General features: G+C 38.1%; 1 protein-coding gene across 1 annotated transcript in view; it reads left to right on the forward strand.

Annotated features, from left to right (window-relative positions):
• Positions 1-24,704, forward strand: part of GPR158 (G protein-coupled receptor 158) — a 182,146-nt gene that overhangs the window by 15,591 nt on the left and 141,851 nt on the right. The window contains exon 3 of the mRNA XM_018075879.2: positions 561-666. Within this exon, the coding sequence (XP_017931368.2) occupies positions 561-666 (106 nt within the window). The remainder of the gene's footprint in view (positions 1-560; positions 667-24,704) is intronic.

The raw sequence follows: 24,704 nt of genomic DNA on the forward strand, positions 1-24,704 counted from the left end.
GCCTGCTGGAGGAGGATGCTGAGTAGCAGAGGGGAGGCCTGAATGTCAGCAGACATTGGAGTGTCTCTGGGGAAAATACAGAAAAAGGCTTTTACCAGTTGTTTCAGCAAATAGGGTTCCCTGGAGCACAGGGGAGGATGTAGTTGTCTCTGGATGGAGGGTGGGATGTGGTGCCTGGTATCTTTTATTCAGAGTTGGCTGGCGAGGTTGCTGCCTCAGAAAAAGTAGTGCACGTCTTTCATTGTATTAATTTTGATCTTTGCTGCATTGTAAAATGTGAAGGGCATTGCACTGTTTGAGTGTATAACTTGTTCTTAACTTCCACCTTATGCTTAATGCACTGGATTTGCTGACCTCTTGCCATAATACATCTAAGTAAAGTCTAAAATAAGAATGTGTTTCTGTGACCATGGCTTGGGGAGCACAAAACTGTTTTTGGACACTTTATCAAATTCCATATTTAAAGGAAAGATGTAGTTCTGCATTTCAGGCTACAGCATCATAAAGAAGTTTAACCTATATCTGGACTTATGTTCACAACTGTTTCCCTCTCTTTTCAGAGGTGTTGTCAAGGTTGACATCAATTTGCAGAAGGTGGACATTGACCAGTGTTCGAGCGAGGGGTGGTTCTCGGGGACACACAGGTGTCATCTCAACAATTCTGAGGTATGTATGTCTCTAAGGGACTTCAATAACAAATCTTTCCACTACGAGTAGAGTTCTGTAGTATAAATGTTATTTATTTAATAGATGTTAAATGTGGTTTGTAGGCTGAAGAAATCTTTCTGTGCAAGGTGTTTTGGTGTGCGTGAGTTTCAGGAGTGCCTGCATTTTAGAATTATTTGTGTTAAATGAAACAGAAGCTAAGTTATTGTGAAGAAATAACAGTTACAGGGGAAAAGAATATTACCAATGAAATGATTTATGAGGTTCTGCTTTGCAAGTCAATTACTTTGTGCTCAAAATGAAAATAGGCTTTTAATGTCAGTGTCACTTTTGCTTGGACAGCTTTGCAAAATATAGTAGAAGTTGCTCAAATGCTAATGGTAATTTAGTCAGAAAAACATGATCTTTTGATAGAATGATACAGAATAACAGGCAGAATTGGATACTGAAATTCTTTCTTAGTAGAAATGCCAACATTTTGACAGAGCTGACTAAAATGTTTCTGTTCAACTCCTTCCTGCTTCCCCTTTTTTCGGAAGGTCTGTGTCTGACTCCATCTGTTAGCGTATCATAGATCATTCAGCCTGGCCAGTCATGTGTTCAATGAAACTTTAAAACAAAGTACATTCAATGATTTTTCTTATTATGGTTTATGGCACCCATTTGTGAGAGTAGGCACCTCTTGCGCTTCTGTGCTTTGAGAAGGGACAGTAGGGAAAGTTGACCGTTGTCTGCCAGAAGTCAGGAGATTTTTCCCTAATTTGCTGTAAAATGCCAATTTATCAAAACCAAATCTGAATTTGGGAAAACAGTTGGTCTTGGTGAATTCAACTGCTAGCGTTTTTGACCAAGAACTCAGAATTTTTGTAAACATTTTTTTTTTTTTATTTTTCACTTTGATTTTCAACTCGGTTATTTTCTTAAAATAAACTTGAAATGAGAAATAAGGAAGTCTTTGATACAGACTAATTAAAGATTAAATATTTCTGCAAATGGAGAAATATGTTTTTCTTTGTGAAGTACTTTTTGTCTTCTGAATTTAAGGGAATACTTTTTAAATGTTTCATGTTTCTTCCTAGAAGGAAATGTTGTTTCCCATGTGATCTGGTAAACCTTGTTTTTTAACATATGATAATTATCTTGAATGTGATTATGTACTTTGGCAAGTGCTCCTCCTTTTCTTGATGTCTTTTGAGCAAAATTTGTGAGCAGAGGGGTGGGATTGTAAGTTGCATCTCTTTCTGCAACCAAGAAGAAGAGGGGCAAAAACCCCAACTCTGTGAGAAGACTAAGAAAAAACAAGGCGAAAGGAAAATGGAAAAAATGATCAATGGTGGGGTCACCTGGAGCTGTTAATAACTTAGGTAAGGAGATGAATGCCACTTCATGAAAGGCTTTTCAACTTGTATGCAGTGAATAAACCTGCCAGCTCTTCTTTCTTCTCCATGACACTTATTAGACTGTTAAATCAACAAGGTTGTCATGGCTAAGGGAAGAACATATAGGTAATGGAAACCTCCCCCAAAATGGCAGGGAGGTGCCTTTTCTTACTGCAGCTGAAGAGGATGAAAGTCCTTGCTTAATAAGAGTGGGCATGGGGAGTTGCTGGGAACAATCTATAGAAAAGCTTTGTCTCCTTTTACCCTATGGTCACTGCTTTAGGAGAGTTCAGTCTGTAAAGAAAAATGTACTTTCTTTATGAACAGTTCTCTTGCAGTTTAGCCCCATTTGACAACTAAGCACAGTGCAGCCGTTCTCTCATTTCCCCTGCTGCCAAAGCCATGTGGAGGAGAATTGGGGAAAAAAGTGAAAACTTGTGGGTTGAGATAAGAACAGTTTAGTAATTAAAACAAAGTAAATCATAATAGTGCTAATGATAATAAAATATACTGCTACTAAAATGATGGGCAAAAAAAGGAAAATAAAACCCAAGCACAAGTGATGCTCTTTCCAGTTTATATACTGAGCATGATGTTCTGTGGTGTGGAATATCACTTTGGCCAGTTTGGGACAGCTGTCCTGGCTATGCTTCCTCCTGGGTTCCTGTACACCTCCTCTCTGGCAGAGCATGGGAAACTGAAAAGTCCTTGACTTAATGTAACCATTGCTTAACACGCTGATGTTTCGACTGTTGTTATCAACATTTATTCTCATAGTGAATCCAAAATACACGGTACTGTACCAGCTACTAAGAAACTATCTCAGCTGAAACCAGGGATACTTTCAGGAGCAGGTCTCCTGTGCTGCTTTTTGTACTTTGTTTCATTGGAATCTACTATGTGGGATAAAGGTAACTTACGTAATTGTGCAACAATGTTTTCCACAGTTTTCCTCATAAATGCTGATGAAATGATACTCTGTATGCTCTCTTTTATCTACTTAGAGGCAGGTACAGAAATCTGCTGATGCTGGAATGCTCTGCCCCCGTTTACAAAGTCTGTCTCCAGCTGAGTAAGGAAGAGAATGGAGATTTCTGGACTTCCAGTTCTGCTTAAGTTAGACGCTCCTTGCTCTCTTCAGTTTTGTGAAGTGACTTGAGTATTTAGTGCAGCATAAGCTTTGTGCAGACTGCTTGGTAAAGCTTTGCCATAGTGAATTTCTGCTTTGGCTCTGAAAGTCTGTTTACTGCATAGCCCATACCATGTGGCTGGGCTACCAATGCCATTAAATCTAAGGCATAAAGCTCAATATTTCAGAAATACAACTCCCCTCTCCCCTGATGCTATGAAAACGTAGCTAGTGACTTAAGGAATGAACAAGAGGAAAAAAAAAAACCAACCGATGGATTACTTAAAATGCTTCTTTACTTTGTCTTCTATTTCAAATAATTTTATAGTGGCTAGAATCTGTTAGGCACACTGCAGACAAATTCCCCTATTTTCTGTGCTGTTCTGAAGTGTTTATTTTCTAAATAAAAATCAGTTGAAAGGAGGGAGATGGAGGTGCATTGCAGTGAATGTAAGCATTTGGTAAGCCAGTGGTCTGTATGTGCTAGACAGAAAAAAAGGGAAGGAGTGGATGGGATCCAACTTCTACCAGGAAATAAAGAGGCTGTTGTTGAAAGTACTGTGCTGCCTTCACATGGTATGGCACAGAATCATTAGGACATGATGCTAACTGTGACACTGGGATTTGTCTTTGGAAAGTCATAAAGAGTAACCTGATTGTGATAAAATAGTTGTAGTGCTAGTCCTTTCTTGAAAGAAGAATAGTGTCTGGTTGAGGAACTAATGAATATTATGACTCAAATATTCAAAATGCTTAGACATACTATTCCTCCTTAAAATTCCATCTGTCCTTAGGTTTAGGTGTTCTTCCTTAGGATTGGTGGCTCTTAAATATCTTGCTTTAGGTATGGTGCCCTAAAATTGAACACCAAACAAAAGCAACCTCAGGGAACTTTGGATTTCCCATTTGTAATTTGACTACTTAAATTCCTGATACATAGTCAAATTTTTTCCTGATTTGTTCTCTTTTGTGGACAGTACACTCTGATTTCATAGCAGCCTAGATGAACTGGAAGAACAAGAGTGCACTTCTTTAATCTCAGGATAACTGGAAGCTGCTGAGTCTAATTAGGCAAGAAGTTAAGTAAGACTTAACACAGGGAAGCCAAACTGCAACACTGGTTAAAATGTGTTTCGGTTGTGACTTTTTTTCCTCTTCTTTTTTTTTTTTTTTTGATAATTGTATCAGCCCAAAAGAGGCTGATGGCCAGGTGTTATTTTTTTGACCTGGAGGAATAAAGGTCAGCTCATAGTGAAGCATGGAGAGCTACAATTCTTCTTCCTACCCTCCAACTTGATGCTCAAATAGAGAACAGCTTCCCCGAAAGCTATATGGGCAAGAAATTTGGATTCTGTAGGACTGCTAGAGATGAGGCATGTAATATCTGCAGAGTTAAAAATAATGAAATTGGGTAGACTGCAAAATAACACAGACAATTCTGCAATTAACAAATGTAGAAAAAGTGTAGTTGCCCAATAACAAATCCAGAGTAATTTCATTGCACAGGCAATGCAGTACAATGTACTGTCAAGACTGGTTATGGGAGGAAGAAAACATGCATTTTTACGCTGTTTGAAATTCTTGAAGACTGTTCTTTTATTATATTGGATTTCTTCCCCATACGTGCTGTCAGCAACTGCTGGCACTTTTAGTAACAACTTTAGAGTTCTTGTAGAGACACCAACAATAGAATCAAGGCTGAGGAGCATCTGAAGAAATCAGCTGGTGTAGCCCATTGAGCTCGGCTGACTGCTTCCAACCAGCAGCACTCTGTGAAAAGTGGCAGTGGACTCCACACTGTTCCCCTGTCCTTAATGAACCTGCCAACAGCTTGGAATGTGAGGCAGGCTCAGCTGACATCCCTTTGGGTTTTAACAGTATTCCACAAATGACAGCATGCAAAAATATCCAGAGGAAATGAGAGAGGCAGAGTAAACAAGAAAGCTGCATTGCTGTCTGTATACAGTGTCTGTATATCTGTTTGTAGAAAGATGCATAGGCCTATTGTGTGTATTTATTCTGCACAAACACAAAGCCAATTGAGAAAGGAAAACAAATGTGCATTACAGCCAAAATCTTTTTTCCATTGTTTAGCAAAACATTTGGGACCGTCATATTTTATCATACTGTACCCAGTACTACAGACAAGCAGCTGAAAAAGGGGGAGGCGGGGGCTGATTAAAAATAGAATTGTAATAGGGACTGAGTTGGAAGAGAAGAGAAAAAGAACACAAAGGCTTTCCAGGTTTTTCAAGCAAATGCCTTTCAATGCCCTTGTCAAAGTGAGAATATTAATGTGCATAGTCTGTGGGAGAGGAAGCATGGCAGGAGATTAGCATCTGAAGTCCGAACTCAGTGGGTCATATCCAGTATCACTGGTTTTGCTTATTACCTGCATGTATTTTCTGTCTTGTCTGTTAGGAAAAGTACAGTCAGAATGAGAAAACCTGAAAGAAAAGTGAATGGTTTTATGGAATATAGTTAGCTTCTAATTTGGAAACAATCATTTTTGGAGCTACAGATTGCATCCAAGATAGGGCAAGAGAAGTACCCAAACCAGAGTAGAGAGTTGTATGTCAGGATATATTTCCTCTTAGAGGAAAACATCTTTAGTGATAGAATCCAAATACTAAATGCTGTATCAAATCCTGGGCTGAAGGGGAAATCTAAGGCAGAAAGGGCAGTGGCTCCTTTTAGTATGCAGGGAAAGAAAACAAAGCCAGCACTTTGGGATTCAGAAGCAGAAAGGTGTATCTGTTCTCTCCAACTGATCGCTGCTCACACAACCTGGGGTATTTGAAGAGCATGCAGTAGACACAAAGAACATTTTGGATGCTATTTTAAAAATAACTTCGCATCATCTGCATTCATGGGAAAAGTCCCTTTGTGACTGTAAACCAGATCTAATCTGGCACTCCCCCAGACACTGTTACATAAAATAAGGTGGAGGTTTGTCAGAGTTCTCAGTGATAAACAAGGTGCTATGAAAACCAACTTTCAGTTTAGGGAAGAGCTATGTTGCTTAGCTACAGTGTTTTTGCTTTTAAGAGAAAAATTTTACATGAGACTGTATTTTGCAGGAGCTAATCTTGGTTATCAGTGTTTTCTTCAAAGGAGAAGACCTTTGCAACAATTCCTTTCATCCTAGTTAGCAGTATTAACTTTGAGCATTTAAATTCATCTGGGTCAGTTCTATTTGCTGCTGTTTTTCTTCCCCCAGAGTTAAAACACAAAAAGTGGTAGATGGTTGGCTGAATGATGTTGTCTGTTAGAAATTAAAATAGCAGGGAGGTATTTGGTTTGTCTTGCATATGACAGGTGATGGTAGCATTGCATCAGTTCCCATTTCTTTCAGAGCTTTACCTACAGTTTTGGATCTTTCTTTGCTTAATAGAGCATCCGGTTAGACAATGCTGATTAGCTGAACAGGTGCTTCTTTCCATTGTTTTTGGGAAGGGGGGAGGTGAGGCCCAGAATTTTAGTTAGCTGGTGGAATGTGAACAAAATATATGTGGTGGTAGCAAAGGGAAAGTCTCTGAGAGGGAGTGGACCCAGGGAAGAGCTCTTCCCTGGAGAGAGGCTGAGAAACTCTGTCTGTGACTGGGGCAAGAAACAGAAGATGGAGGTGTACTGGGAGCCACAGAAAGCCTTGCAGCAAGGAGCCTGGGGACAGTAGCCAGGCTGTACCATTCTCTTGGCAGACTGGCTGTGAATTACCTTTCCTGGATGTGAAGTGACAGAAGCTGTATCAAATCCAGGCATAAACAGAGCAGAGTTTCATTCAGGACTCTCATTTGTAATTACTGTACAATATCTGCAAAATGTATCTAGTAGCATTAAGCACAGTTAGATATATGCAAATAGATAAATATCTATTTTGGTTTCGAAGGATCTGGTCTGTTCTGTGAGAGGTTTTGATATGCTTATTTTGGAAGATATGTAAGTACTCCCATATCCTGTGAGGTAAAATAAAGACTATTACCACCATCTTAGAGCTGGGGTGCAGAGGCAGAGTGATTATCTCTGAGCTGATAGATGCCCTGACTGGAGTTGAAGAGTGATTTCCAGGTGTGCAAATTACCTCCTCCAGAGTTTGGTTTCTGCAGAAAGGTATGACAAGCATGTGAGCTGAGAGTCCTGATGTGCTCCAGCCAGGGCCCAGGCTGCATTGTCTTTAGAATGGGATTTTGGGGTGCATTCCAGTGTGCATCTACCCACCCCATACTTCCATACTTCAGGAAGAGTTAAGCATCCTCATATATTTTTGAAGTCTGACCAGCTTAGTAATTTTCTTAGTGGTCTTGACTTGTGATAGAATTCTGGGCAATAATGAAGTTACCTGACCTCCTCTTAGGTAAACACACTGTTGCTACACTTGCTGTCATTGCTAAGGACACAGCTTCCTGTGAACTGTGCAGACTCTGTCCCTGACTTGCACATTTAGCTATCAGTTTACTCAGGCAATAAACTGCGGAGGATTTTTTGGTTATTAAATTAAGACAGTTCTGCTCATGCACATGTTCTACAGTTTTCTTGAAAATAACCCCCCAGGGACTTGAGAAACAGTTAACTAATGGAAAAAGTTCATTGTCTATCTTACTTAGAAAAAAGCTTTTATGAAATGTAGCAACTGTTTTTCCTGCTTTTTTTGTACTTCATGATACCTGCACAAGAGGCAAGTTTAATTTAACCTAAAGAAGAAAGTTCATTCCTCTTTTTCTATAACAAATTAAAATCAGATTGAAAACATATTAAAGGTCCCAAGATGAAAAACTGGAGAAAATAGCGGCTGAATCTTCATATTCAAAGCAATGTACTGAGTCATAGTAATAGCCTTAATGGAAAAAAACTAATTTAGTTTTATTTTTGAAGCACAGTTTTATAGCATTAGACATTCAAATACAGTAATTTTTATTGGTGACTTCTGGTAGGAGGTGAATGCTTTTTGCAAATGAAAAATAACTGCTTTTGGGTTACCTAAGCTTTTGTTTGAATCCCAGTAATCAATATGATTTATCCTTATGGTTTGTGTTTGCCAGTAGTGTAAACTGATGGCTATGAGATCATCTGTTCACTGAGGAGGGACTCGTCTCTTGGAAATTTCTTAGTCTTTACTAAGCTGCTTTATATCTTCTTTTGTTTCTTCATGACTTTCTTGCCCTTTACTCTTTTAGATAATTAATATATTAAGCATTAGTACTAACATGGGAATGCAGAACATCTGATTTTTGATCTTTAGATTTTTGAGTGTTACTTTTTTTCTGTGTTTTGGCTAGTTTATAAGCCATTACTGAGCTTCATCATGTTACTGCATTTTTTTATCATTCATCTCCTTTAAGGGTTTTACTCTTCTTTCTATCAGTGAAAAAGTAATGAAAGAAAAAACACTTCTTCCCATCATCTTATACATATAAACTTCTTAAGATGAATAAAATATTTACTGTCTTTGATTCCCCCTTAACTTACAAGGGATGGTGAGGGAAATTAGATATTGCCATAGAGACCAGTGTTATACTGCACTGTTTTCTTCTTGCAGCAGGATCAGAATTCCTCTGCAGTTAAATTTGGTCCCTAGATTTACCACAACTACTGTTCTCAAGGCAATCAGTTTTCATTTACTTGCATGAAATAGATAGTAGGATTTGCTTATTGAGCTCCACTCTTTTTGTCAGAATGTAACAGTTAGGGTTTTTTCACAACTAATTCCATCTAACCATTCTGATAATTTTTTCCTCTTTCAAATGTGGTTTGCTAGGGGGAAAAAAGTGTTCATGGAGTGATATAACTATGCATTCTAATTTAAGCAAAGTGAGTCCCATGTCTTTCATCTAAATCAGCCATAGTCTTACTGTTGCATTTTAAAATACAGCTAACTATGTTGGCTTCACCTGAGAAACAAACTGAGTTATCTCTGTAGCTGATAAATTGAATTACTTGTACTCCTCAAATGTTTTTTGTGTCTATGTTTTTATATAAATATATATTTACAGCTAATCTGTGTTTGTGTGCATGTGTATGAACATCATATAAATGCATGTGCCTAAGCATCTGTATAGATGTATCTGTGGAGCTGTGATGGACTTGGTCCTTTGCATAGAGGCATTCTGCTAGAGCTGCTTTGGGAAGAGATGTTACAGAGGCTGGGGAGATAGTGGTCTTTGTTTTGCACCAGTACAGGCTGCATGGCTGGAAAGCAGCTCTGCAGAAAAGGCTTAGGGGGGTCCTGGTGGACACTAAGTTGACCATGAGCCAGCAGTGTGTTTTTGGGGCCAACAGCCTCCTGGGGTGTGTTAGGCAGAGCATTGCCAGCTGGTCAAGGCCTCCTCTGGAGGGCTGTGCCCACTTCTGGGCTCCTCAGTTCAAGAGTCATGGATGCTCTGGAGGGACTTCAGCGAAGGACCACCAGAATCATTAAGTGTTTGGAGCACCAGTTGAATGAGGAGAGGCTGAGTGAGCTGAGACTGTACAGCCTGGAGAAGAGAATGTTTGGGAGATTTTATCTATGTATGTGAATACCTGATGAAAAGGTGTAAAGGCGACAGAGAGAGACTCTTCTACAGACTCTTCTAAGGGGTAGTCAGTGACAGGACAAGAGGCAGTGCTTCGAACTGAACCAGTAAAAGAAACCTTTTTTTTTTTTTTTTTTTTTTGTTAAATTGTGAGGGTGGTCAGACACTAGAAGAGGTTGTCCAGAGATGTGATGAAGTCTCCAGTGTTGGAGATATTTAGAACCTGAATGTACATGGCCCTGGGAAACCTGTTTTAGCTGAGCCTGCTCTGAGCAGGGGTTGGGACTGGATGACTTTCAGAGGTGCCTTCCAGGCTCAGCTGCTGTGTGATTTTGTGATCAGCTGCTCTTTCATCTTTTGCATGATTCATTTTTGCTGTCTGATTTATATCCAGAGAGTATGGTATCCCTTTTGACCTTTGTGTTTCCACTCTGCTTTATTTACACTTATGTCAAGACTCTCTTCCATTGCCAACTGCTTTTGCTTATCACTTGTTTCTTTTAAACTTCTTATAAGTGTGTGAAGATGTGCATATAAGTTTTTTTTGAGAAATCATTTACTTGACACTTTTTCTATAACACTTTTTTCTTCTACTACAATAGAAGAAATGGAGTAAGTATATCCAGGTATTTATTTTTTTCAGGTAGTAGCTGTAAAATCTCTACTTAGTTACTTTCAATACTTTGAAAGCTGATTTAGTAGAGCTAATGCTAAAATTTTGAATTATACTGGCTTGCTGCTTGGGCTAGGTTTGAAATATTTTTATCCCTTCATATATATTATCTAAGTATCTAACACTTAAATCTTTGAGTGGAGGGAAGATCTGCAATATGGATATGGTAATGAGATTTAATTGGGCAACGTATGCTGCATGGTAAAATGTGAAGTTTCCAAACAGAGTAAATTAGACTGCAATGTATAGAATACTGCCCTAGAGTTAGAGAATGGCTAGGGCTACTCAGTAAATTGTTATAGGCTTGTTTGAAATTAAGACATTTTGATACTTTTTTTCATCCTGAAATGTAGTGAAACCAACACCAGCAGTGCATTTTCCTGAATCAAGATTTAAAAAAGTATTAATTTTGAAATATGAAAATATGTTTTTCAGGGTGCTACTCTATAATTTGTGTAATGTGAAAAACTGATAAAACTTGATCAAAAACGTGCATTAGTCTTAATCCTTTCTTATGGGAAGAAAATAAGAAAAGGACACTTTGAGAGAGTCCTGTTGTATGGTAATGGAAATGGCTTGGTGATAACATTGTGAGCACTTCTAGAAACCTGTCTATCAGTCAAATCCTCACCAAAAGTGTCTCTTTTTTTGCCTCTTGAAAGGTTTAGAAACTTTTGATACCATTTGTCCAGTTCTGTCAGTAATCACATCTGTCTTTTGCTGTTGGATATTCATTGTGTTTTTGAGCTCACCCAAAACAGCTTGTCTCTCTCTTCCAAGAAAGGAAGTCAAATAAAGCACCACTCCAGAACTTGTAAACTCTTACCAGACATGATAAAACATCCTTACATTCCAGTGTGTACAAGACATGGCACAAATAGGTTTTAAATGTGTGAGAACAAACATTTGCCCTGTAGAGCTTAAGCTCTTGTGTTCATATTGTTCCAGAGCTCTTTAAAGTAATCACCACTTTACACTAGCTGAAGGAGGCATTTCTTGGTGGTTTAGTTATACAGAATTTTTATATGGGTAACTAATAGGATGCTTGTTTGAAATAAATGTTTAAATAAGATGCTCCAATCGTCCTGATATGAATATTCTGGAATATTTTTGTGAAAAACTCCAAGACTGATGGTTTTTTTTTCATGGTAATAGAATGAATTTTAATTTCAAAATTTGAGTTTTCTTGCAGGGTAGGACTCCATAATAATGCTTTCTAAGGGACCACTATATTGCTACATAGACTGTGTAATTATAAGAGGCAATTTTTATGAAGTATTATTCAGTCAGCTACTTTAGGAAGAAATATTTTTGCATATTTAATGCACATTTCAGTTATGTTTCATTTCCATAGGTGATGGAGTGTTGCTTTTAATTATGCATAAGTGGATTATTCTAGCTGCTTTCTTTTTAAGCATTGTTTAAAAGAAATGGTGCATTATAGCAGTCATTTTTGTTACAAGTGTAACCTAAAAAATATTTTCTTCAGTGATTACATGATTATAGAGACATTTTGCATCTTTGTCGTTGTATTGCACTGCAGCAAATTGAAGTGTTTCCCCTCTTTCTATATCTTTGTTGTAAAACTGCTAGGTGGTGAAAATGTTAAAATACCTATAATAATTGAGATGCATCAATTTTGAAGTCTTTACTTCTCACTGAATTTTCCGTAGTCCTTGCATTAATTCTATATTTAAATATGTGTGTACGCTACATGAGAAATGACTGTCATGTTTCACAGACTTGGGAGAAGAAAGTTGGTGTGTATGTGAAGCACTGTGTATGTCAGGGGGACCCTGTGGCCAGGGGAGCTATTCCCATAAGCCAGAGCTACAAGCTTCAATGTCCTACTGAGAAAAGAGTGGTGGAAGAAGAGGAGGGCTTGAAAAGCATAAATCATATACAACAGCTTAATACTTACCTTCTTAGTAAGACTTATATGGCAAGAATAACACTGTTAACATTAACTCTACTTTTCAGTGAAGGAACATCTCACCTGTCAATTACAAACATCAAACATTTGACTCTGTTCTCTTACTTCACTCCTTTAGTTTTCTCCAAAGATATAAACACTGTTACAAAAAACAGTCCTTGTGGCTTTTTTTTTTTTTCCATATTATTTCTTGCCTTGATTAAGTCATGAATAATTTTGAGTTGCAAGTGTGAGAATGTTTATAGTTATCTAGTCAGATGATCTCTATGAACTCTCTGAGTTCATGGCAATAGCTTTACATTAGGAATTGGTCTTTCAGTCTGTAGCATGCAGACATTTCTCACTAATATAATTTTAATCCTTGTTTGGTCCTGAAGAACAGAAGCAGTAATCTGTGAGTGGAGCTGCTGACCCATTGTGCTGGCCCTCAGAGCTCCAGCTGTGCTTTGTTCTGTTGACAAGCTTTTTCGAGAGCATCCTCTGTAGAGAGACGTTTTAGATCTTGGAGGGAGAATGAAAGCAAATGGGATATGTTCTTCCCTCTTGCAGCAAAGGCTAATCAGCTCACCATTCAGGGGATCATGCTCTCTATCACCTTTTCAGGTGCTATTGATCTTTGTGTTCAATTTAACCATCAGTTCAAGCAACATAAGTGTATATCACGTATAGCTCTGTGGACATGGTCCAAATCATTAAGGTAAGACTGGTTCCTGGCTGGCATTCTTTCTGATTTCTGGAGCACCTTTGTGCAGGTTAAAGGAAGTCTTTTGTTTCTGCTTCCTCTTTTTGAAAGGATGTTACCAATAATTATTTTTGCTTTAATCTGCCTTAGTGTCATAATTGGGTCAATCAGACCCTTTTCTTTTTACCTTCTCCTTCCACCAAAACCCACACCACACTTTGCTTTTTTGGAAAAAAACAACCCTAAACAACTATATAAATTTGTGCTCTTGAGTCTGCAGTCTTATTTTAAATTGGAGTCTCTAGATTAGTTTAGCTTTGGTTTTAGATCGTGTTCCTGGTTTTGAGAAGTATGCAGATGTAAATGGTGCTATCTGTGTGCAACTCTGCCTTAAGTCTGGTTTTGCTTTTCTCCTCTCTGGATTGACTACCTACTGAAATACATTGGAGTTTTGGCTTTTCTTTCTAAAATAATTTTTGATATTTTCTATTATTATTTTCCTGTAATTTTTATTTTCTTACCAGCTTACGTAGTGTCTTTAATAAATACAGTCTGTAAGGCATTGAGCTGAAGTGAGTTTAGAAACTGGCAGAAAGTTGTGTGTTGTTCAAATGTGTGTGTGCTCAGGTGCTCAGTGTGAAACCCCTTCTGCCAGCCAGTGAGGGCATGTGAAGGTGTAACTCTGCATTTGCTTGTGGTGTTTATTTTGTCCTGATGACTTTGATCACAAATGCACAGTGATGCTGGGGATATTTTCCTTGTTAACCAGGAAGATCAAGTCAAATCAAGTGCAGCCTCTTCCCTCTCTGGTGTTTAAATGCAGACCAGATACCTTTCTGGAAAACCCTTATTAGCCATTCACATGCCATTGGGATCTGGATTGAGATGTTTTGTTTGAATTGCTGTGGTCTGTGTTACATAGGTGGTCAGATTATATCCTCTAATGCTCCCCTTTGTCTTAAAATATAGTCAATAAAGTATCAGAAGTGCTGAATCATTTCATCATGTGTATCTTTGGCCCTGTACTCCTCCTGGGGAGTATCACTGGACTGGTCACATCTCTCCCTGAAAGTAGTCTGTGAGAAGAAAAAGAACAACTAGATTTTGGATGCCTCCCTGAGACTGCCAGTTTGACTTGCACAGAGGAAGTGCTGCAGGTGTGAACTGAGTCAATCTTCTTTAGGATAGATACAAAAACACCCAGCATTTTTAAAGCAATTAGCACAGTTTGCTTCTTCTCCCCGAATCACTGTGGCCATCTTTAAGGAAAAGGTTCAGATTCAAAACAGTGGACGTAAGACTTTCTTAAATTTATTTTTTGCTCTTTTTCCCTACTTGTATTAAGTAGGTTCTCACTTAAACCACTGCTGGCACTGATCTTGTGAGATTTGACTCAAGAAACTGTGCTCTCACTGAAAGGTAAAGATTACCTATTGAAGGGTTGGTGAATTGTCAAAACTTTTAAAGATACTTACACTATATACTCAAAAATGAGTATTTTTTCAGCACTCTCTCAAAATAGTGTTGTTTTTATCTATTCCCTTTTCTCCCTAAGAATTCCTTGTCTCTGTCAGAATGTCACTGACATTTCAGTTTCTGATAGTCCCATATGTTGAGGTGCAATCTAATCTTCACAGGAAGGGCCACTGGTATAAATTCTTCAGGAGAAACAATAATGAGGATGTGTTCTGTCGTGTGATACTGTGTGCCAGAGTTGCTCTAGTTCTCTGAAGGTATGGAAACAAATGTTAACAACTCTTCCCCAAAAAATCCCACTTGTACTGGGAAGAAGCGTGATGGGTTTTGCATCACAGATACAAGGAAAACAGGCATGTTTATCGTAATGAAATTAAATGTTCCTAAAAACAATTGTAAATTAGACTTGAAGAGGTTGTAGTCAAGTAGACTGTATTCAAGCCAAGGAATAGGAAGCTTGGAAACAAACGGCTCTTCCTTATGATTGAAAACTAACATCTGTTGAACTACTTTGTCAGCCTCTGTCCCTGAAAGGTAACAACTTAATTGTTGTATAAGGACAGTGGTTCAAACATAGGGTTGTAGCAATTAAATCACTGATGCCCAGTTTGTCAATACACCCGAGCAAATTCTGGCAGAGAAGCCCTGTGCACCTTGCTGTGTGCTATTGCTTTATGGAACACAGCTCAGCATCTTCTAGGTCACAATGAGAAGATCCTTTTCTAGTTTGTTTTTTTTTTTTTTTCCTAGAACTTAAAATTGACAACAATAAATAAAAGGAAAAGAGATCAGCAAGCTCGTAAGCTAAAAAATGAAACTAGTGTAATGAAAGGTAAATGACAGAAGCCTCTTACTTAAAGATGTAATTAATTGCAAGGGCTTAGTGACAATATTAACTAAATAAATCAGATAGGGAAAAAGGCATTTTATTAAGTTTCAAATATGTAAACTGAGAAAAATGCCGTCCTATTAGTGCAAGTGTTTTTATTAAGGTAAGTGAACCATTTTTATTTAGTAGAAAACTATGTAGAAAGTTTTTGTAATGCAAGTTAGAACCAACTTACATTTTAGACTCTAAATTTAAATTTAATTTATCAGGCAGTATTTTTATTGGTAAATCCCTTGCCTTAGTGTTCATTTTAGATTAGCTAGAATGAAAGTAATGCCAAAGTTTTTCTGTAATAATACGTTTTTTACCCAATATGTATAGTTCTGACATTACAGGAGACAAGGATTCATAAGAAATTTCCAGATACAGCAGAGCAAGAAGTTGTTGCTATAGAGATGCTATTGAGCACCTGTAAAGTTAGTTTGTCCACACATGGTCTCAGGGTTTTCAACTCATCATGTCTGCCCACACCCAAAATTCCTACATGAGAGCCACTGTAATAGTTTGGGCAGGCCAGGCAGCCCTCTTCAGCTGCTGGACCAAACCTTCTGAAGGATCTGGTGTACTGACTTTTAAGCACGATATGAAGTACCACAGAAGTCTGGCAACTGGTAATTTACATATTGGGATGATATGAGGACCAAAAAATAAAAAATCTACTTGGCTTGAAGGGTTATGTCTTGGTTTACTCCTTTCTCACTGATGTCTGGCTGTAACCTTTCATGATAGCAGAATAACTTCAGTTGAGAAGCTGAAAATCCCTTCCCTGCTGCAGAATGTTCCAGCAGAACATTACTGCAGAGGAGCCACAGAGGAAGGGTGTCTTCTGGTTTTGAAGTGGACGTCATCCTTTCAAGGGTAGTTTAAAAGAGTAAAAGAGAAAAAAACGGAAAACAGTGAAGGCTACCACACGTAAAGTTAACAGAAGCTTGTCTGGTCAGGTGTTCAGCTTTTTCTCATTAGAGAGTGGTGCCCTTGAATTCTGTTTAGAATTGAACTGAAAGGGGCAACATTGCCTATGCTATTTTACAGGTGTACCAACAACAGCTGGAAGTTCATTAGTATTCTATAGCATCCTGTGGCCTTTAGAAGGACATGAATTTCTGAAGACTTTCTTGGAAAAAGGTGGGAAAACCATTACGTTTTGGTTTTGCTCTGCCTGAGAAGTCAAAGTAGATCAAATAACTCCATTATGCAAACAAGTAAGAGATACATTATTCATCTCTGTCGCTCCCAGTTCATGCATTTTGTATATGATCTATTTCCTTCCATTTAATGAAGAAGCTAAAAACTCCTTTGTCCTGCACTAAGTAGCTCTTTCTTTCTTTCTTTTTTTTTTTCCTTCTGTATTTTAGCAATGTTCTTTCCAGAGCTGTCTCATAAGAAGTCAAATCAGGGTCAGGATGTCCAGTTTACCCAAAGTGGAAAGGCTGGAACTAGTTTTAAAATTCAAAACTCCAGAGGTGGACATAGTATTTGAGACTTGTTTTACTGCTACAGTTGGTAATTGGTGTGTAATTGAATGCCTGGACGGAATGAGAAAAACCTGATTTTAGAACTAGTTATTCTAAGAAAGAACATAACTAAACTATTGTGTGGCAGGGAGCATATCTTGCTGCTTGTTTCACATACCAGTCTTAGCTTGACAGGAGGAATCACAGAATACTTGAAGATTATTCAAGATTAATACTGACAGGCTATTAAAGGGCTACTTTTTCCTCTTGCTTACACGGGGTTTTACTTGAATGTGACTCTACAGACTCCAAGGAGCTGCTTCTGAGTCAGGCTGTCGAATCATCACTGAGCCTTGCGTTTCTGAGCAATTCCAACCTGAGGCATTGCTCTGGCAACTGTCACGTGTAAGGTGACAAAGTCCCAAAGCATGACTCAGAAGTTTTTAAAATTATTGCTCTTTCCCTTCCTCGCTGTTTTATATTTGTGCCTATTACCTGATTTCTGTGTTCATGATTTTTTACGTATTTTCTACACTTTAACTTCTACTCATAGAAACTCAGTTTAAAATCTCAAAGTTAATCTGTGCTCTGGCTTCTTTATAAGAGATGAAATCGGGTTCATGTTTGTCCAACCACCTTTAGTGTATCATATAGTTACCAAGGATTGAATTCAGAAATAAGAATGAAATTAATTTATCTATCTGAAACTAAGTTACTTGGTCTTTAAGGAACTTGAGGAGCACCTTTCTCTGAGGTTGTGTGTGTGTTACTGCTGAAATTAGAGGGAAAAATTTCCTAACTTTCATCTCATCCAGGTCTACAGCAAGACCAAAGTTATGAATAGTTTGTACCAATCAGTGCTATGTCTAACACTGAGTGTTAAGTGCAGGTGAGTATCTTAAAAATTTCCAGTTCAGTATTTTAATGTTTCAGGTGTAAATGTTGTTTTGAACTTGCTTTTCTCAAGTATTTTTATGCACTTTGCCTACAACATTTGTCAGTTAATCAGTAGGTAGCAATGTCAATAAGAGGCTTCCAGGGCTTACCCTTTATGGTTGATTTACCAAGATGGAGTTTTTATATATGAACCATTACTATAATTAAATTACCTTTTTTTTTTTTTAGTTTGTTTATTTCCATCAGAAAAGAAGAAAAGTAGGTCCAAAAGCTGACTGTAAATACACAAACTCTTCTGTTCTCTTGTGACTGCTAGGTGCTGAGCAGTCTAAACTTTCTTTCCTTGGAATGTAGTGAAAAATTGAGGAATTGCCTTTCTCAGGGATTTAATTACAATTATTTGTGTTGTCTTTAGTGGCCGTAGGGTAGTTAGACCTTAATGACCTTGTTTTAAAAATAACAGTGTTAGGAAGAAAGACTTGAAACCCTTGTTTCTCTATGACAGTGCAAACAGCAATAAGAGAACCAGCAATAAAGGAACCAACAATTAGGTTGGCTGTTTAAAGTCTTTCACCCTCAAATGAAGGCTCTGACTCGAATCCTTTCGCAAATTGGTTCAAGGTCCTCGAGCAGACATCTTCTGCCCAGAGAAGTTGTGGATACCCCATCCCTGGAAGTGTTCAAGGCCAGATTGGATGAGGCTCTTATCAGCCTGCTCTAGTGAAAGGTGTCCCTGCCCATGGCAGTGGGGTTGGAACTAGATGGTCTTTAAGGTTCCTTCCAATCCAAGCCATTCTATGATCAGGAGTACATTAGAAACAGGATAGAATGATTTAAACCTCAGTGGTACTGAAATGCCACATCAATTTGCAGCACAAGCTTAAGTGCATTCTTAATATGAAGTCTGACTTGGGAGTGACTGAAGAAATGAAGTCAGTACACTGTAAAACTTGTCTTCAATCAGAAAAGGTACAAGACCACTCTGTTTGGATTTGTGGGCTGCCCATCTTTTTACTTAATTTTTTTATGTACCTCCAGGAGGAGATTTGTAGTACTGAAAAGGGTTGTTTGATAGGCAAAGATATTTTCAAACTTAAATAAGGATAAAAATGAGAAAAGTTGGTCCATAAGACAACTTTCATCTGCCTAGCCTAGGTAGCAGCAGTAGCAAAGAAAGATAGGTAACACAGAGTTTGGGACAGTTCACACAAATTTAGACACGTCTGTGTGCTGCCTGGTTAGGTACAGATAGCTCAGTTGTTTCCTGTTTGTGCTGAAGACATGATTTCCCAAGTGTTGCATAAATACATACAGGACACCATAGCTCATAAGTAATGTCAAAGAAGTATGAACCAATAAAAAGAGAGTAATCAAAAGGATGTGTCAGCATTTGTCTCAGTAATTGAACACCTAAGTAATTGGATTGTGTCTGACAGACACAAACAAGCCATTTTTATTTGAAGACTGATAAAGGCATGCAGAAAATGCTAGGAGTGCTTATATATCATATAGTGAGCTTGGTGAGACTCCTTAGGCAAGGAAAACCATGTTTGGAGTTTGTTTCATGGTGGGAAGGGACAATTAACAGAGGTTTGGGAGAATCAGAGATGGGTTGAGCCCTGTGGATCTCATTTGTTGTCTACTGAGAATCTCTTCAGTCTCAGTTCTCTTGCAAAAATGGTATTTTCCCTACTGAGTAAAAGTCATGTTTTTTTGACTTGCCAGCATTGTCACAGCAGTAGAACTGATTATTAGTTTTAATAGACCAGAAAGCAATACTGGAATTTTCTTACTGTTGTGGATTACTGTCCTTACCAGTGCTTGGTAGAAATAGGGAAATCTTTTTATGTACACAGAAAAATGAAATGATATGTAAATTGTATCCCAGCTCTGTTATCAGAGGCATGATGAATATAAATTTAATGAAATACAGGACCATTCCCATTGCACCCTCTGAGAAAGATGCTTATTACTCTACTTTAGTTACACCTCAATTCACAGGCAGCTCTGCTGGTTTAGTGAGGTGATATTAGAAAAAAGTGCTACTTGATGTAAGAGTTGCAGAATCTAGAAGTCCTAATTTCTTTGTCACACAATATAGAGTATATTTTAGAACACCTTTTTTTTTATTTAATCAGAAATTATTGAAAGCTATTTTCAAGCATTTTTTCTTCTTTTGTCCTTCCATCTTCAGTCTACATCTTGGCAGTCTTCACATTTCTTAAAGTATAGAAACATTTCAGTCTGAACAGTCCTTTTTGCAAGGTCTGGTATTCACTGATTCCAAGGGATCTCTTGCTGAAAAGGGAAAGAGGAATATTTACTGGGTGATTAGCAGAGATAAGGGCCATCACCCTCTGCATCCTCAGCTTGTTTTGATTTAAGATCAGTTGGCTTGCATTGGATAAAGATGTATTTTTCATTAAGGATTCATAAGAGCCAGAGAAATACATAGTTTTATATGTGTCTTTTTGGCATCTAAAATAAATGATTTCTGTATTTTTTTATTAATAGTGATGCTGATGTATTTCTTAGGAGGAATGATTCTTGTCATCCTGATCAAAATGAACATTACCTATTATGAACATTAAAAGCAGACTCACATTTTTAACTCAAAAACTTAAGGGATTCTGTCATCCATTTTTACACAAGGACCTACCATATTCCATCAATCTGCTATTACTTTTATTTCAGACTGTTTTTCTCTTGCTTTCAGGAAAGTTTCCATGGTTGTGTTCCCTGCATTACCATTCTAATAGACTGCAGCTGATCTTTCACAGTCTCCTACCTTTGGAGAACACCAAGATTGTAAATATTTCAAGGTGAGGCAAACAAAAATCAGAAGTACCAGCTGAATTACTGAGAGAATTAAAAGTCTTGGAGTAGTTGCAGGCATAGGGACTGAACAAGAAGCATTCTCGTCTTATGTTATTACTGAAAGAGTGTACCCCAGGCTTTCTTTGTTACACCTTTTGTGAAACAGTTCTGTGCAGTAGTTTCCTGAGAAAAGAAGTCAAAAACCTAAAATCCCTTGTGCAGCTTAGGTTACCTAGAATTACTTCTGAATTTCTGCATATACTTGGTAGACCACAAGGCAATGACTCGGGGAGTTTTTACATTGCAAATGGTAAATGATATTTTTGGGGTTTCTTTGGGGTTTCTGATGGGTTTCTGTGTGAAAATAAGTTTCTTATTCCATATTTAAGTGCATCTAGCTTCAGTTTGTTTTTAATCGTAATGTCATACACAGATTCAGAGATAACATGTAGCTATCAGCCTCATCACATCATGTTATGTAAAGGCCTCCTTTATTATTGGGTAACAACTTCTGCTCTAGATATTTGGCCAGTTATCAAATGAAGTTTGCCTTCTTTGTGAAAATATGTTTCAATCTAAACTATTCAGCCTTTTTTATGATGAAGTCTTCCTGTAAAGCCCATTTTCTGGTGTTCATCTCATTTTTATGGATCTTTTTATGGATTTACTTGACTGTACCACTGATCCTCCACAAAATGTATACACCCGGAATGGGCATACATCCCAGAATGTGCTTCACCATTGCTCAATTCAGAGATGATATAATCTCCCTACTTCACTATTAGATATTTTTCCTTGTATTATATTCAAAGATTGTTATCTTTTAGTCTTTCAGGTGACTGGAATGTTTACCTGATAAATTTTCATCGCTAATTTCTAACCATTCAGGAGCCCTTCAGAGTTTCCTTTGCTGATTTGAAGTTCAGTGGTTACCAGACTCCATATGGAACTTCAATCATGTTCATCTTTTTGTAACCTCTTTCCCTGACACTGTCCTTCATCTGCTTTAGCTCCTTGCTCCTTTATGTGTAAAATTCAGGTGTAAAATTCAGGTTGCATGCTCTGTGAATCTCCTGAACTGGCTATGGAATTCATATTTTTCCTATGTTATCTTAGCAACACTTGTTCTTGATTAAGCCTTCCTTTTAAACAGTGATTTTCCAAGTTTGACTTTCCATTTCCTAGAACAAAAGGAGGAGTTTCCCCTGTGTTTAAAAAGGGAGAAAGTTTGGACCAACTACTATCAAATGCCCCATGGCCATGACCAGTCTCTAAATACAGAACTATGGCTACATTTATATCTCAAATATGAACAAGCTGCAACCATGTGAGGCCTACTGCTTTTATGGCCTAACTTAAAAGGAAGACACATTTATAACACATACAAGCCTTACTAATTATTAATAATATGCTGTGCTAACAAACATAAATGCGTTCTCTTAAAGCATTACTAAGCATTATATAGCATCTTGGTTAATAAGCAGATATATGACTATATACAATACTAGGCTAAATATAATATTAGGTTGGAAAGGTCAGCTATAGGTCAACTCCAGCTCAGGGGTACCCCCAGCATTACAATTATTCAGAATTGAAGAATTTTGCATCATTGTTTTGGGTAAATTTTTCTTCTGCTTGTAAAAACGGGAAATTTTGGCAGATGTTTCTATAGCAGAAGGGCAGTGTAGCCTATTGTACCTCTTTTCTGCAGTAGCTTGGCAGCACCAACAGCTGGGGTACAGATGAAGCTTCAGGTTTGTAGTAGTTACATAACATGTCTAGACACCCCTGTTTGGCTAAGACAGTTCTGAAAACAGAATGTCCTGGCATCCTAATGGAAATGGTCAGGATGTTTTTGTGATATTTCTCAAGACGTGAGATTGTCTTTCTGCAAACCAACCCCTTCCCATCCCACCCCCTGCCCCCCAGCTGCAGCTGTAGGAATTAAGTGGTTTCTGGGGCTCGGATGTGAAGTGTAGTCACTGAGTTGGGTTATGGAACCTGACACAGAGCAGGTCCCTGTCCCGTGCATGAAGTGGCAATAGGGAACACAGGGAAAAAAATTACAAAAATCCCAAACTGGGAAAAAAACCCCCACGTGTATTTAGTAACAGAAGAAATGATTTTGTAGTCTATTGCAAATTCCTGAGGTTATTAATTGATGGCTTGGATTCCTTCTAAATATTTGCTGTTGCTCTTTTATAAATCTTTCTTGATAAAACTGATTATTGTGTATTCCATGGCCTTTTAAAATTGACAGCACTTAATTTTTGAAGACCTACAAATTAATAAGGCCCAACCAGATGAATGACCCATTAAAGAGATGCAGTGTCCTGTTCCTATCTGCTCTGTAGCCTCTATCACCACCCTTTTCTTCTATTACAGACACCCATAGGCACTGCTGTGCAGTGCCCATGTTTTTCTTCAGTCAGTATTTTGGAGTGTAGAGATCACAGTAAGTGGTTAAAACTCATGTCCACTTGAACTGTGTAAGATCAGCAGTGGGAATGATTTGCAGGACTAGATCTTTCCTAGCGACTTTTCTAGATGTCTTGGCCCACATTCCAGATAGAGTAGCTGGATTTCTGTTACCCTGAAGATGCTGACCTGCTTCTGCCCTGGGCTACTCTTGGCATCTGAATAAAAAATAAAATGCTTCTCTCTCTTCTCTGTGTCAGGTAAATATTACCAAGAGGATAACTTGGTGGGTCAAAATAAATCCTGTATTAAACATAAAGTGAAGACTTTATGAAAAATGGTAAATTTTTTTCAGTCAGTAGAGTTAGGACAGTTCTTCATGCTGATGTAACTGTTGGCCTGAGAGATGCAGATCTGCCTCTAGCACAGAAAGGGTAGATCTATGATCTTCAGAAGTATTCTTAGCTTTTTTAACCAAGTTCTGAGAGTTTACTCTGTTTATATATAGTGTAATATATTTTGCTTGTAATTAATGACCATTCCTTATGTAGAACCAGCATCAGCATTTACTGGAAGCTGGGTGTTTTCTATGGCTGTATTTTTCAGTTATATCTGGAAACTTGCTCACTGATATTTTTAGCCTTTTCTTGTCTATGCACATTTCTAATTTTTGCTCTGTTTTCTTGCTTGTGTCTGAACAGTTTTGTAATTTCCTGCTGGCTAATGGCTTCTAGTGGGAATGGCTGCTGCTGTGGTAATGGGTTTTGATAGGCACGTTTCAAAACTTCAGGAAAGCAAATATGATCTACTTTGGCTGTCACTAGCATAACAGAAGAAAAATTATTCTGTAGAACAAATGAAAGGCTTTTAATCTTGTGAAGTTTTGTTTCTGCTCTTCTGGAGAAGTCTTCCTAGAACTGATACTCTGCTCTGCTGGAAACATCAAAACTACTAACTTTATTCATTAAGATTCATGTCTGTGCTTTCTCTGGGAAAGCCAATGCAAACAAAATCCTACAAGACTGATCAGACTTCAGTACTGACTGAACTGGGATAAAATGTCTCGGTTCCTTGTCCCTGCTTGGAATAGCACATTTTGTAGGGAAAAAGTAGTTTTCTTCTGCTTCTAGCTGTGTTATAGGAGATTGTGAATTGTTCCTTCCTGTTTACTCGCTTGGTGCCTGTCACTTTATAAAGTTCCATCATGCCTCTAGCAAAGCATGTCTTTGCCAAGCTAGAGAGTCCCACTCTGTTTGGTTTCTCATGCTCATATACATTTTATCATTAGTTTTTTTTTCTTGTTGAGCTTTGTTTTGGCTAAAGGGAGCATTCAGCTGAGAGTTCCAGGAGAAGCACAAGTCAGAAGCTCTCTCAACTTTCTCTCTAGGGAATGGTGCCTAGAAGTGATAAGGCCACAGGGGTGACTTGGATGCTCAGTTATGTCTTGCCTAAGAAGACACCAGGAGAGTCTGCTGACCACTTGGCTTCTGTGAGGTGTTGGCTACATGTTTATGGAGGCCAGGAACTGTAGGGGTTTGACTGCAGTTGGCAGCAGCTTCCTTGGTGACTGTGGTGTTCAAGGTGTACATCAATACACTGTATTCTAGTGTAAGAATATAGACAACATAGAGAAGCAATGCCTGTCCCTATGGCAGCTGAAAAGTCTAATCCAAGCTACTTAGTGTTTCTAATTTTATGGCAGGTGTTGGCATCCTCACCCAAGTAGCAAACCATGGACATGCACGAGAACTAAGATTAGGTCTGTAACCTGCCTCTCTTGCC

This window comes from Manacus vitellinus, unplaced genomic scaffold (assembly GCF_001715985.3).
Source record: "Manacus vitellinus isolate BGI_N305 unplaced genomic scaffold, ASM171598v3 scaffold_3_pilon, whole genome shotgun sequence".
Lineage (NCBI taxonomy): Eukaryota > Metazoa > Chordata > Aves > Passeriformes > Pipridae > Manacus > Manacus vitellinus.